The sequence below is a fragment of the Gossypium hirsutum genome, chromosome D07 (genome assembly GCF_007990345.1).
Source record: "Gossypium hirsutum isolate 1008001.06 chromosome D07, Gossypium_hirsutum_v2.1, whole genome shotgun sequence".
NCBI classification, from domain to species: Eukaryota; Viridiplantae; Streptophyta; class Magnoliopsida; order Malvales; family Malvaceae; genus Gossypium; species Gossypium hirsutum.
The window spans coordinates 22,794,003-22,808,162 of NC_053443.1; the positions used below are offsets into that span (position 1 = coordinate 22,794,003).

Genomic DNA, 14,160 nt, shown 5'->3' on the forward strand with positions numbered 1-14,160 from the left:
ATAGATCATATGTTTCATATATGATTATGATTCACTTTCTATACATATTGGTTTCTCACCTAAAAATTACACTTTTTAGGTTATGATGTAGAAACAAAATCCAATCTTGAACAATATGTTATAATTGAAAGATTTAATTCAAGGAAAAATTGTGTTTTTTTTAATTGATGAACCGACAGGTACATTAAAACATTTCTTATCAAGCTTTACTTGCGTATGATTGTCTTAGCTACGACGTCTAATGTTAGTTGTAACAATATTGCTTCACAATTTGTTTTTCCATTAAATCTAAAGAAATAGAGTTTTGTGATTTATGTAAATAGGGTGTAATTGTAGAGTTATTACGAAGGGCATCTCTAATCATATGAGATAAGACACCTATGGCAAAAAGATTTGCATTGGAAAAGTTATCCCGGATGGTACAAGAGTAGAAACAATCAATGCAATCTTACAAAAATATATTTGTGGAGTTAGATACAAAATTTGACACTAACAAGAAAGAGTAACATTTATTGGTATTATTCCGTTGATTTATTTATTTTTATTCAATTATTTACTCTAAATTTAAATATTTTTAGTGTATATAAAATTGATTTTGATTATACTAACATTACTTTGTTATTGTTGTAGAAAAATCTAATTTAAGAGAAGATTATCATTTAAAATTAAAATAATTTATTAAAATCCAACCCGACCCGAATCTAACTCGATCCATGAATACTTCTAGTTGTGATACATGTTCCTGCCCGTGAACCAGACTTCAGTTTTGAGTTTCATTGGAAAGGGTATGAAGAAGCGAAGTCAAATGGGCTGGTTTTTAAGTAAGAAGATTTGGACGTAAATAGTATGGAGTCCTTGGACTTTGTTCCTTCAAATCTAAACAACTTTGGGCCCAACTGCGATTCAAAAACAATATCTCACACCACGAGTTACCGTGTAAAACGAAAAAAGAAAAAGGGAATGGGAACGATAACAGCGCCATGGAAGCAACTTCTTCTCAACGCTTTGGAATCTAATTCCCATCTCAAGCACTCTTCCTACTTTCAACTCGTTAGCGGCCTTTCTCCTTTTTCACTCTTCCCTTTTTTCTTATTTCTTTTTTTGTTGACTTGTTGTTGCTACTTCTTACTGTTATAGGCTACGGTGGGATGCAACGGAAGACCCTCCAATCGCACCTTGGTTTTTAGGTACCCTTTTTTTATTCATTTCTGTGTAAAATGCTTCTCAAATTCCAAATTTCATTTGTTTGGTATTCAATGTGATTCGATTGAATTTACAGAGGATTTCAAGAGAGCAGCGACAAGTTCCATATCAACACCGATAACAGGACTCACAAGGTTCTTTAATTCACTTCCCCTCTTTCCGGATTCTTTCAATTCCGAAACGGGTACAATATTATTTGTTAATTTCGCAGATAGAAGAGCTAAAGCATTGCCCTTTTGCTGAGGTATTTTCTTTTTTGAGGGTATAATATACCCATTATTTTCAATAACCTGTATTTTACTTAGGGTTTAATGTAAATCCTTTTTTGTTTCTCCTTTTCATTGCAGATATGTTGGTACTTTACTGATTCATGGGAGCAGTTTCGAATCAGTGGAAGAGTTGATGTTATTGATGGATCCAATCCTGACACCTTCGAACTCCAGGTTAGGCAACAATCCACCAATATTTGACTCTATATTGCTAATATTATGACTCAGGACTAGTTTTAAGTACTTTTTGAAAAGAGTTTTTAATCTATGTAGAGTTATATATTCATTGTATACAATAAAATATAAGTTAATTTAAATAATATTTAAATTCACTAATCTTATGATATATGAAATATCAATTTTATTTAGCAATTAATAATAATTTAGTAGATTAAAAGGATTAAGCATATTGTAACTTAGTTGATTATGGAAAAAAGAAATTGTGAAATAAATTAGGCTTTAAAGAATCATTTGTGCCTTAAGTTCAGATCCCATTATGTGTTCTAGATTTATTGAGCTATATAAAACAACAAAATGGCAAACATCCTTCTAATATAATATTTATTACTTCGTAAAAAAGATAACTTTTTAGTCATTTCCCAACTGGGTTAGTGTTTCGTTAACTCGTGAAACCTACTCCGTTAAGCACTTAATACATGCATGCATACTGCAGCAAAGGGAGAAATCTTGGTTTGCTAGCTCTGTTAAATCAAGGCTACAATACTTAGGACCTAATCCTGGTCTGCCCCGCATAAGTGAGCACCAAAGTGAGGAGGAAGTTCGTTTAGATCCTTCAATTGGCCCGGTTGCTGCTTTTTGTCTGCTGGTTCTTGATCCTGATCAGGTTATCCCTCCTCCAAACTTACAGTTTCTATGTGTCACATCCACTTCTTCATTTTGATTACTTCTATTTAAGAATTATATCATAATTTGCAGGTTGATTATTTGAATTTGAAGAGTACTGAGAGAGTTAAGTTTATATCTACACTTGATATGAATGGAGTGAAAAACTGGACATCAGAGAGAATCAACCCTTGATTTTGTTTTCAGTTTCTAAAGCATGAGGTGGACACACAATGGCATACCTGGTATGTATATGGTTGATGTGGAATAACATGTTCTAATCTTTTATACATCATTTTTCGCTGGTAGTATGTATGTATTTTAGATTCCATAAATAAATATAGTTTCTTCTTGATCATGTAATAAGGCGCATGACTACAATTGACTCTTTATTGTTTGTTGTGTTGTTTATTTTAGATTCAATAACAAATTTCAGACCATGCACGCATTGCACCAACCTTAGGGACCACTTCACTTCCTCCTCCGACTCACACACTGTCAAATGCTTCCTCTACGCTCTCCAATTACCCAACTGATTCCTCCCCCCCCCCCCTCTCTTCTTTCACTGTGCTATGGCATTGCCAGCTTTATTTCCCTTTTCCTAAACCAGCTAAACAGTAAACGTCAAAAACTACTTCTTGCATTGGATGGGACAGACAGCAATATTTTTCATTAATCATTTTTATTTTACGTATTAGCTGGTATCACGAGTTAACAATATCAACTCACTTGAGCAAATATTAAAAAAAATAAAAAATTTAGGCTTAAGAAGGGGTAGCTAAGCCTTGAGTTTTTGAAAAAAAATCAATTAAACCTCTCCAAAAAAAAGCATTGAAGCACTTGAATTCCTAAATTGCATTAATTAAAATTCTTGATCGATATTTTTTTGTCTTTGACCATTATGGCACTCATGTGGTGATTAATGGTTATTAAGTCAGCTATTTGACATTTTGATGCAAAAATATAAAAATGGATAAATGGTGTAGGAATTGAATGGTTGAATTATCAATTCAACAATGGATATATAAAATTATTCATAAAAATTCAAAGAAGATTACAAAAATGAAGAAACACAAATTCTAGAATTTGGATAATAAATATGATCCAAAAATCATAAAAATAAAAAATAAAAACCCAAACTAAATATTAAAACTGGTTTATTCAAATTTAGTCAAATTTTTTTTGTTTGTTTTTGGTTCTATTTTTTATTGGTTACGCTTTCACTCTATTTTCAATAATGACATTGATTGTACCAATCAGATGAATAATTAATTTAATGGATCAATCTAAATGGATTCTAAATAGATTAATTTGCATAAATTTTAAAATATAAGAAATCATGGAAATTTGTCAGACGAAGAGAAAAAAAGCCATGGATAGAGTACAAGTCACATTGTATGTACAAATACAATTTTTTAAAATTATATAATTACTTTAATTTAGATTTAAATTATTTTATTATTATCATATTCCATATATTTCAATAATCTAAATTTAATGATGATGACCTAAAAAAAGCTAATTCAGAGAAAATGAAGGGGAATTAAGAAGTGGTCTTGGTATTTAGATAAAATCAACTAGATTGCTTAGGAAATAGTTCATTGCTTCAACATGAATCCATGATGAACCCGTAACTTGTCGATGTCAAGCTACGGAACACGTACGTGTGTGAGTGAGAGATAATGTCAGCGGCCTCTCTGCTTCTAAATAATGTGGTTATCGTTCACAAATTTCAAGCAGGGTTTTCGCTTCTGCTACGCTCATTTTGAGTCACCTTCTGTTCAGCCTTCCTTCTTGTTTTCTCTCCAATGATAACAATAACCCCAAAACCCTTTCGTTGCTTTCCATGGACCTACAAGTTGGCACACGAGATTCCTGTAATAAAAAACAAACAGGCTGGCATCAAGCTAACCCCCCTATCAGTAGAACAACACTTGGCCTGGAACAAATATCTAGAAATTCTTTCATTAAAAAAAGATGCCACTGTAACCAAATACCGCAATTTGAATGCAAGAATATGGGCTATCAGATACTTTGCGGAGCTTCCTAGGACAGTCACAACCTCCAAGTCTTACTCCAGTAAACATGCATGTAACTTACAGCTGCAGGGGATAAATTTTTGTAACCAACCTCTGTAACTCCTATGCAGGTCTAATATTTATTTAATTGATAAAGATATCACAGAAAGCAAGGAGAATCGACACTTGCTTTTCATTTCTATTCCTCTGGCAAGGCAGAAGAGAGGGAAAAATAATAATGGGAACAGGATGTGTGGGATTTCCCGCGAGGAAACGAGGCAAAGTTGAGTTTCCAAGAAGTAGGATCCTAAAGGAGAAGCGAGCAAAGCTGTACATTATCAAGCGTTGTGTGTTGATGCTGCTTTGTTGGAGAGACCCCAAGGATAAATAATACCTTTTTTTCTATAATTCACCTCACTTTTATCTAATCAATTAGACATAGATGAGTAAGGACAGTGTATAATGTCAAACTCAAAGCATTCTCAACTTAGCCTTTCTTTTGTAGCTGTAGTATCAAAATGCTTTCTCTGCATAATTTTATATTTTTCAGACATCAGAATCAGAAAGATTTACAATTCCATCCTGAGGCCTTTGTTTGAGCTAAAAATCTCACAAGCAAAGTTTTTTAATGGAAGGACTGTGGTCGCCATTTTCTTGAACCAGTTCCTAGTTATTTCCGACGCATGCATTAGTTTTTTTTTTTCGCTTTTTTTTTGTCGTTTGTGTGAGGGAGACCTCATTGGTTCAGCGGCAGGGACATATCATATGGATGCAATTTTTGACACCTAATATTCGACCATAAAGAATATGTAATGCATGGAAACTAAATTCTACCGTATTATAACTGAGTCCAGCATTAATAAACTCGTAGGACATCGTAGCAGTTAATTGCTTTTGGATAAAATAGGAAAGAACTGCTTATCCAGAAAAAAAAATGCTCCTACAGGATAGACGATGAACAATGAATTGCAATCCATGACAATAGAATGCCACCAATGAAAAGTGGAAAGAACGCTTTCACCACTGTATCTCAGCCTTCAGTCAGTTCAAGTTTTTGAAAAAAATTTTGTTAAAATCCAAGGGGCATAGAGCGCATCTAGTGTAGTGGTATCATAGTACCCTCCCACGGTACTGACCGGGGTTCGATTCCCCGGATGCGCAGTAGTTTTTATATTAGTCTTTTTTGCTCATTCAGGCGACATTTGAGCGTTTGGTATGGGTGATAATCGGCATTCAATTTCAACTGTCACACTGCATTTTCAATCCATTAATAATTATATTTAAGGGCATCAATGATCAAACAAACAGCAGAGGAGAGGAAATTTATTTGATTTGATGAGAAAGCTGTCCAGACAATCTTGGATTTTTCAGATTTAAGTAAATGTGAATATCATCATATGCAGCTTTCTTACAGAAAAAGTGAAAGAGAAGGCAAGTGACAATATTTGACAGCAAACAATGTGGCGCAACAACCAGGGACCTTCCATCCTACTCTCACCCCTCACCAAACACTACCAAGCCAAGGAGCAATAGCCACTGGCTGTGAAATGAAAGCCAAACTCCCTTTTTCATTATTTCTTTCTTACAAATCAAGTAAAGAACACTCTTCACACACTCATGAAAGCCGCTGAAGCAGGAATAATCTCTTGTTGAATGGGACGGATTTCGTACCTCTTTTCCATCTAAATTTCTTTTTTTTTTATTAAATTAAAAAAGTGCCTAAATTCTTTGATCATGAAGCGTTTCCTCCAAGCAACCCTCCACCACCACCACCCCTATCGCTATCACCATTAATCATTTCCTTCACCTTCCCTTCCCCTCTTTTTATATTCTACGTACCGCTTCTTTCAAACCAAGAGTAAGTTTTCCGGTTGCTAACGAAAAGAATATCTTGGCCAATGCCGGGTCTGTTTTCCGTTAAAACTCCATCCAATGCGACGCCATTGCGGGTTCTCATAGCCGCAACTGAAAATGGCGCCGGCGGAACCAGGCGACCCCCATCTCCGTCCCCTTCGGTTTCACGTACCAAGCCAACGAAAAAGACCCCAGATAAATCGGGCATCGATGAATCCTCTCTCGAAAATCCGGATCTGGGTCCTTTCCTCCTCAAGCTCGCCCGAGACACTATCGCTTCCGGTGATAACCCGAATAAGGCATTGGATTACGCCATCCGAGCCTCGAAATCCTTCGAGAGGTGTTCGGGTCCAGGTCTGGAGCTGGCTATGAGCTTGCACGTCCTGGCGGCCATATATAGTAGCTTGGGGAGGTTTGAGGAAGCGGTTCCGGTTTTGGAGCGGTCCATTGATGTGACGGATGATGCACTGGCCAAATTTTCTGGGTGTATGCAGTTAGGGGACACGTATTCAATGATGGGTCGACTGGACCGGTCCATTAGGTGCTACGAGTCCGGATTGAGGATCCAGATTGAAGCTCTTGGGGATTCGGATCCTAGAGTTGCTGAGACTTGCAGGTAACTGATCCCACTCCTCCCTTGTTTACTAATTTACCGTTTTCTTGGTGTCTTGGGACCTGGGTCACTGCATTATACATGTTTGTCTTTGGTTTGGAGGTTGACAGTGGGATGATTTCGAAGTAATATAATAATTTCTGTAATTGGATAATATTTTATACATTACTAATTACCAATCATTTGTGTAATTGGGTAAAATTTTATCTAATTATTAAAATTTTAATAATTAATTTAATTGTATAATGTTTTGTGTAATTGCAAAATTACATTAAATAATATTTTGTAGGATTAATATTTATCAAAATTTATTTAAAAAATTCATCTGAAAATTTCGATTTTCTCGTTACAATTATATGTGTTTATAGATTAAATCGAATTTATAATATATACTTTTTCTAAATCTGATTTAAAATGTCTGAATACCAAAAATAATCATTTTACTAGCCTTATTAATGGACCGTTTGTGTATCTTGCTCCGTACCTGTAGGTTTAGACATTGTCTCTGTCATACCTAAAGATGGTGTTAAAAGTAAGTAGCATAGGTGCACATTATGAAGTGACTGAAAATGGCAGGTATTTAGCTGAGGCCCATGTTCAAGCTATGCAACTTGACGAGGCCGAAAATCTCTGCAAGAGGACCCTTGAAATCCACAAGGAGCACAGTGCACCAGCATCCCTTGAAGAAGCAGCTGACCGCAGGCTTATGGCTCTTGTTTGTGAAGCCAAGGGAGACTATGAATCTGCCCTCGAACACCTCGTCCTCTCCAGCATGTCAATGATTGCTAATGGTCAAGAAAATGAAGTGGCTGCCATTGATGTTAGTATTGGCAACATCTATTTGTCCCTTGGCAGATTCGACGAGGCAATCTTCGCCTACCAGAAGGCACTTACGGTATTTAAATCCACGAAAGGGGAAAGCCACCCTTCTGTGGCATTGGTCTTTATTCGGCTTGCTGATCTTTACCACAAGACAGGCAAGCTAAGGGAATCCAAATCCTACTGTGAGAATGCCTTGAGGATATATGCAAAGCCTGTCCCTGGAACTACATCGGAGGAGATTGCTAGTGGATTGACTGAAGTGTCAGCCATCTATGAATCTTTGGATGAGATTGAAGAGGCTTTGAGGCTCCTTGAGAAAGCAGTGAAGTTACTGGAGGACACTCCTGGCAACCGAAGCACGATTGCAGGAATTGAAGCACAGATGGGCGTGATGTTCTACATGGTTGGGAGGTATGGGGATGCTCGAATCTCTTTCGAAAATGCCGTGGCAAAGCTCCGTGCTAGTGGGGAGAGTAAATCAGCCTTCTTTGGAATCGTATTGAACCAGATGGGACTGGCAAGTGTGCAACTTTACAGAATAGACGAGGCCATGGAGTTATTTGAAGAGGCAAGAAAGATATTGGAACAGGAATGCGGCCCATGTCACTTAGAGACTCTTGGAGTTTATAGCAACCTTGCTGCCACCTATGATGCCATTGGAAGGTAAGCATTATTCCGCATTCTTTCCCTGTTCTTGTTCAAGTCATTGTGGGTATCTGTATTTATTATCGCGCTGTATATGCTTTGAAAATCTGGTTACATAAGCAGATTATTGGGACCTCTGTGTTTGATATTTCCGAATAGATGACGTCTATGTGGCTGCTACATTGAACATGGAGTTTTATTTGTTGAACGCAGGGTGGAAGATGCAATTGAGATATTGGAATACATCCTTAAAATGAGAGAAGAAAAGCTGGGAACAGCAAATCCGGATGTAGATGACGAAAAGAAAAGGCTAGCAGAGCTGCTGAAAGAAGCAGGAAGGACGCGGAACAGAAAAGGAAAATCACTTGAAAAACTACTTGATGCCAGAAGTGCCAAGAAGGAGAGTGCAAAGAGGTGGTCAACTTTTGGTTTTAGAACTTGATTGAACCAAGCAAGCAAGCATTGCACCTCTACTTATGTTATATTAAATACTGGAACAAATATATATTTTCCCCTTTCAATTTAGTGGACCCTTAATTTCATATATATATATATATATATATATTCCTTTTCCTGTTTAAGTTTTGATAGTTGAATCAAACATGGATAGGAATTGGATGGATAAGTTGTAATTTCCAGTTGATAGTTTTATTGAGCAGGATGAGTGGATTACCTCGACCAAGATTCTTACAATCCAAAGAAACGTTATGCGCCGTGGGAGTGGGAGTTTCAAAACTATGGTTATTAAAATTTTATAAAATTTTAAATATAATTCATAAATTATATTTAAATAATTTAATATAATGATAAACCATGAGTTATAATAATTTACTTTATTGAAATATCGTAATATTAATAAAATTTAATATTTTTTTATTTAAAATAATCGTTGTATTTTCTAAAAAACCCTTTTTAACAGAAATATTAAACACTAAATTTTCTTTTAAAAACCATTGAGTTTCAAAAGTATTTCTCCAAGAAAAAAAAAGTAACGATAAACTAGTAACTTCTCGAGCCAAATCAATGTTTTAAAATGGCTTTTTGCTTCTCAGAACTAATTAGAATGTCAAATTATAAACTTACTCCTCATTTATGTTCAAATTACATCTCCTACCAAAGCTTTTTACAGTAAACTATGGAGATTGAAATTTCCTAGTAAAATACTGTTTTCCCATTTCTCTTGTTTAATTGCCAAATGGGTGTTAAACTACACAAATTCATCAAAAATCTAGAATTTTAACCCAAATCCCAAATGCCCTTCCTTGATTAGAAAGCACAATCCCATTACGTATTTCATGAAACCCAGATTTTTTTTTTAGCTGAGCAAGTAAAAAAGTTATGGAAGAAATCAGTCACTTTCCTCACCATCTACCTGCAATCGTCGACTGGGATCGGATGAAATCCATACAAGCTGGACTGTTCATACAATGGATGAAATATCCTTACAACCCAGTCCCAGATCTAAAACCCATATTAAAATCCACAAATTAGAAGAAAAAGAAAACCCCACCATTAGATCTGGCAAAGGGATTGGAAGAGACGACAGTGTTGAGGCTGGACTTAGACCATGAATAGGCAACGACGGATTTTGAAATCAAAAAGAGGAGGGAAAAAATAGGCAACGACCATGAATAGATTACTATAAGCTATCATGAATGGCGGGAAAAAATAGAATTTAGAAGTAATTAATTATATTGAATTTTTTGGTTTAAGAAATTTTAGTTTAAAAACTATTTAGTTTTAATTTTGATTTAATTTTTGTAAATCTTTAAAGATTCTAATTAGATGTGCTCATGAGTTGGGTCGGATTTAAGTATGATATTAATATATTTTATGTTTGCCTAAACTCAATCCAACCCGAAATATGGGCCTAAAATTTTGTCAAAATCCATCCATATGTATAAAAGATTAATCCAAGCCAATTTTAGCCTTGTCCATATTTTAAAATATATATTTATATTATATTATTTTAATATTTCATAAATTTTTATATATTTTTTATTTATTGAAAGTTTTTATATGGCTATCTTAACATTATTTTAATGTTTATATTAGAGTAGTATTATATATTGTATAGTTTTATTTTTTTAATGTGTTCTAAATTACATAATATAAAGTATCATAAACTTAAAAACGGGTCAGGTTAGGCTGGGATCCAGCCTTGAATGTTTAAACCCGAGCCCGACCCATATTTTAAATGAGCCTATTTTTTTACCCAAACCTATTTTTCGGGCATAATATTTTTGTCCAAACCATCCCAAATTTTGAGCGAGCCTTCGAGCCTAGGCGAGTAGCCTAACCCATGAACAGGTCTAATTCTAATATATGTTTTTTTTTACAAAATTTAAATATTTTCAATATTTTTTTAGATTTTAATTTTCTAATTTTTTAAAGTTGTCAACATTTGCCATATGGCCTATTTTAAGTGGAAAACATGTTAGTATCATTGGCCAAAATATGTAACGAAGCAGTAGTTCAGGTATTAAAATTTCATAAAAAAATAGGTATTAATGTAAGAAAACGAAAATAGTTTAAGGTCAAATCATGAATGTCGTAATGTTGCCTACATAAGAGTACGGGGGCCTAGTAAGCAAAGTTAGACACGGAGGGCCTAAATTAATGTAAAGTCGCCACTAACCAATTAGAGCTAGGTTGGTTAGCCACCTATCATCTAAAAATCTAGAATTAATACTACGAAAAAAATCCTAAAAGTCTAGACTCGATCTCATCACCAAATTTTAGGTTCGAGAGTACAATTACATGTGGGGAAAGTTATAGCTGTAACACCCAAAACCCGGCCTAAACATCCAAATCAAGTCTAGAGAGTTACATCATCAATCTTACAAACTCACAGTTTTAATGCAATAACACAAACCATTCTCTACATAATATCCAACACACAGTTAATTAAGTATGCAATTTCCTAAAACATCACATTATCATAAACTACTGAAAACCCTAATAGTAATTATTAAATGAAAGGCTAAAGCTTGACTGAGCTCTCGCAACGCCGACCCATTCAAGTTTCTGAACCACCTGCAATTCAATCAGAAAATAAATAAGTTGTGAACTCAGTGCATAAAAGAGGTTCATTCACGTATGATACAGTTAAAAGGGCATTCTCGAATCTCGAGATTCGAGTAAGCAACAAAAGTCCTTATAGTTCAGATATAGAACAGTTCAGTTACAAAAGCAAAAGTAGTTTTAGTTTCATTTACAAAATAAATCAATTTCATATGCTAGTTTTTCCTACCCCCAACCTGTACACACCGTCTTCGGCCGTCCCAACACACCAATAGGGCATTCAATGCCCATCCAACCCTACACACCGTAGAGTGTCTGTCTGACACGATTACAGAATTGCAGCTTAGTTGCTACACCAAAAAGCGTCAAAGCGTTAGATTCAGAATTATCCTCATGGTGGCTTAGCCACTAATTCAAATTAGAGTACTTCATTCTTCACAGTATCCCAACCCATGCATATGCAGTGTACAATGTCCATAGTTGTAGAGTACAGTTCAATATCAGAAATAGCTATCACAGTTATACTATATATATGTCAATCATAGAACATTAAAAGTTCTCATATAATCGAATTCAGATCATTCATATATTGAGGAGGTTAAAATCGATGTCAGCCACACAAAATCAAGATTCGGACCCAATTTACAAGCCACACGGCTTGGACACATGCCCGTGCCCTTGCTCGTGTGGTTCACACGACTTGGACACATGTCCGTGTCCTCTGCTCATGTGTCTCACATGGCCTAGGCACACGCCCATGTCCCTGGTTATGTGGTCTTAAGGCTCAAACAGAGAGTTACACGGCCTGGACACACGCCCATGTCATTGGCCGTGTGACACCAAGACAATGAACAGTGAGTTACACGGCTTAGACACATGCCCTTATCCTTGCCCGTGTGAACCCTGCAATAATATGGCCACACATGGCCTGGGCACTCGCCCATGTCCCTAGCCCGTGTGACCCCAAAGCGATGAACAGTGAGTTACATGGCCACCTACACGGCCTGGCACACGGCCTGGCAATCGAAATTCACAAAATTTAAGGTTTTCGGTGCACATCTGAAGTCATTTTGATGCCGGAACGACGTAAGAGTATCTCCAAACCTAATATGACCATCTAAGAATCAATTTCACAATCATTCTTGAATCAACACAAAGATCAATATATCATCAAGGTTATGTCTAAGATTTCGACAAAAATCCCAACTCAATTTTGCACACCTACCTCGCACGAACAGTGGAAATCGAACTAACGCGACGGAGAAGCGTCTCTCGTGAGAACCTCGGCTAACAAAGTAACCAATCGAGAGTTTAAACATTGCATTCAAGTAAAACGAGTTACAACCCTATTTCAACAGAATTAACGATAACAAGACGAACTCGTAACAAAGGAAGAAATAATGATTAAACTTACACAGTACTCGTACAATCAACTTGACAAGCAACGAAAAAGTTCCCAATTAGCACAGAATCCAGTATCGAATCAAGCAAAAAGGAAAAATATAAAAAGAAAAACAAATGAAGTAAATAACAAGGAAAGAACAAACAAAAAAGGAAAAAAGAGAATGGCATTAGTCAGAAGGATTTAAATTAACCACCAACCAGCCTTTCGACGTTTAACAAAAATATTTCCTAACGCATACGATGGGATTTGAACTCAGAACCGAACAGAATACACACAGATGCTTAACTAGTGAACCAGCAAGCTCATTCTTGACATAGAATTACACATAATTGCACTTAACTACATAACACATGGATAAGGGTTGATTTAAAGATAACAAAACTTTTAACGATGCAACTCGAACTCTAGGCCTTAAACACAAAAGCTGAGCACAAAACCAGAGATACAAAAATCTAATTACTGTAAATTCTCAGGCCCGGTTAAAACCCAAATAATAAATAATAAATAAAATCTAAACAGTCCATTTTTACAAATAACCCAAACCCAAATAACCCAATACCTAGCCCACTAACCTAAACCCTAGCCCAACTACAATGTGCCCCTAAACAAAAACACAACACAAAAGAAACCCTAAGCAAAAAAAACCCAACAGCAGCAGCCCCCAACAGTAGCCAAACGGCAGCCCCGTGCGCGCCGCCTCCTCCGCATGTGCTGCCACGTCTACTTACAAAACGGACTAGGAAAGTCCAAGAACAAAGAAACAGTGTAAAAATAGGAAAAATAGGAAAATTTCGGTTATAAAAAGGTCCCCAAATTTATGTATTTGACACACACGAATGAATAAAAAAAAGGGAAAAAAATCAGTTCAGATACCGGTCATTTTCAAAGATAGTTGTTTTCATTTCTTTTCGGCTCATTTATCTATTTATTTATTTATTTTTAAAGAAAATGAAAAAAAGGACAAAGGTCGTACCTTTTTTGCGAGGGAGTCGAAACAGCTCAGAAATTTTTTTTTTAAATTTCGGCCACCGCAGACGCCGGCGCCGTTGCCGGCGACCGGCGGCAGCCACGGTGATACAGTGACCCCAATGGCCGAATTTTGGGGCCAGATTCAAGAGAATAGGGAGAGAGTTGAGAGAGTTTTTTTTTAAGTTTTTTTGATTTGGGGAATGAAATGATTTTTTTTTGTAAAATTTTGACTTTTATAAGCAGACGAAACGACGTTGTTTTGGGCCTAAGCTTCAGACACCAAAACGGCATAGTTTAGAGGCGGAGCCCGACGACCGGACCCGATCCGTTGGAGGATTCGCGCGTTTTTTATCTAAAGGGATATTTGCGCGCTGGCCCATTCCACTTTTATGGCCTGTTGCAATTTGGTCCTATTTTTTTCCTCTTTTTTAATTCCTCCCTGTGATTTTATTTTTATTTTATCTAAGTCCCTTACAGAATAGCACGATTAGAAGG

At 36.1% G+C, this 14,160-nt stretch overlaps 2 protein-coding genes and 1 non-coding gene across 3 annotated transcripts; all 3 read left to right on the forward strand.

Annotated features, from left to right (window-relative positions):
- The first annotated feature begins 748 nt into the window (after window positions 1–748).
- Window positions 749–2,673, forward strand: LOC107954479 (pyridoxine/pyridoxamine 5'-phosphate oxidase 2). The gene is made up of 7 exons (XM_016890055.2): window positions 749–1,050; window positions 1,138–1,187; window positions 1,280–1,337; window positions 1,415–1,447; window positions 1,551–1,646; window positions 2,146–2,316; window positions 2,409–2,673. The coding sequence occupies exons 1-7, from the start codon at window positions 847–849 to the stop codon at window positions 2,508–2,510; spliced, it is 714 nt and encodes a 237-aa protein (XP_016745544.2). The 5' UTR covers window positions 749–846; the 3' UTR covers window positions 2,511–2,673.
- Window positions 2,674–5,423: 2,750 nt separating this feature from the next.
- Window positions 5,424–5,494, forward strand: TRNAG-CCC (transfer RNA glycine (anticodon CCC)). The gene has a single exon. It is a non-coding gene; the product is annotated as a tRNA-Gly (tRNA).
- A 139-nt stretch (window positions 5,495–5,633) lies between these two features.
- Window positions 5,634–8,945, forward strand: LOC107954478 (protein KINESIN LIGHT CHAIN-RELATED 1). Its single transcript, XM_016890054.2, has 3 exons — window positions 5,634–6,803; window positions 7,377–8,285; window positions 8,481–8,945. The coding sequence occupies exons 1-3, from the start codon at window positions 6,232–6,234 to the stop codon at window positions 8,707–8,709; spliced, it is 1,710 nt and encodes a 569-aa protein (XP_016745543.1). The 5' UTR covers window positions 5,634–6,231; the 3' UTR covers window positions 8,710–8,945.
- The last annotated feature ends 5,215 nt before the right edge of the window (window positions 8,946–14,160 follow it).

What these genes read in the sequence shown, in the direction of transcription:
- LOC107954479 (XM_016890055.2), top strand. Translation starts at nt 847, where the DNA reads ATGGAGTCCTTGGACTTTGTTCCTTCAAATCTAAACAACTTTGGGCCC. An exon ending in ACTCTTCCTACTTTCAACTC is followed by an intron (nt 1,051 to 1,137) that starts GTTAGCGGCCTT and finishes TTACTGTTATAG; the next exon opens with GCTACGGTGGGATGCAACGG. An exon ending in AATCGCACCTTGGTTTTTAG is followed by an intron (nt 1,188 to 1,279) that starts GTACCCTTTTTT and finishes TTGAATTTACAG; the next exon opens with AGGATTTCAAGAGAGCAGCG.
- LOC107954478 (XM_016890054.2), top strand. Translation starts at nt 6,232, where the DNA reads ATGCCGGGTCTGTTTTCCGTTAAAACTCCATCCAATGCGACGCCATTG. An exon ending in AGAGTTGCTGAGACTTGCAG is followed by an intron (nt 6,804 to 7,376) that starts GTAACTGATCCC and finishes TGAAAATGGCAG; the next exon opens with GTATTTAGCTGAGGCCCATG. An exon ending in ACCTATGATGCCATTGGAAG is followed by an intron (nt 8,286 to 8,480) that starts GTAAGCATTATT and finishes TGTTGAACGCAG; the next exon opens with GGTGGAAGATGCAATTGAGA.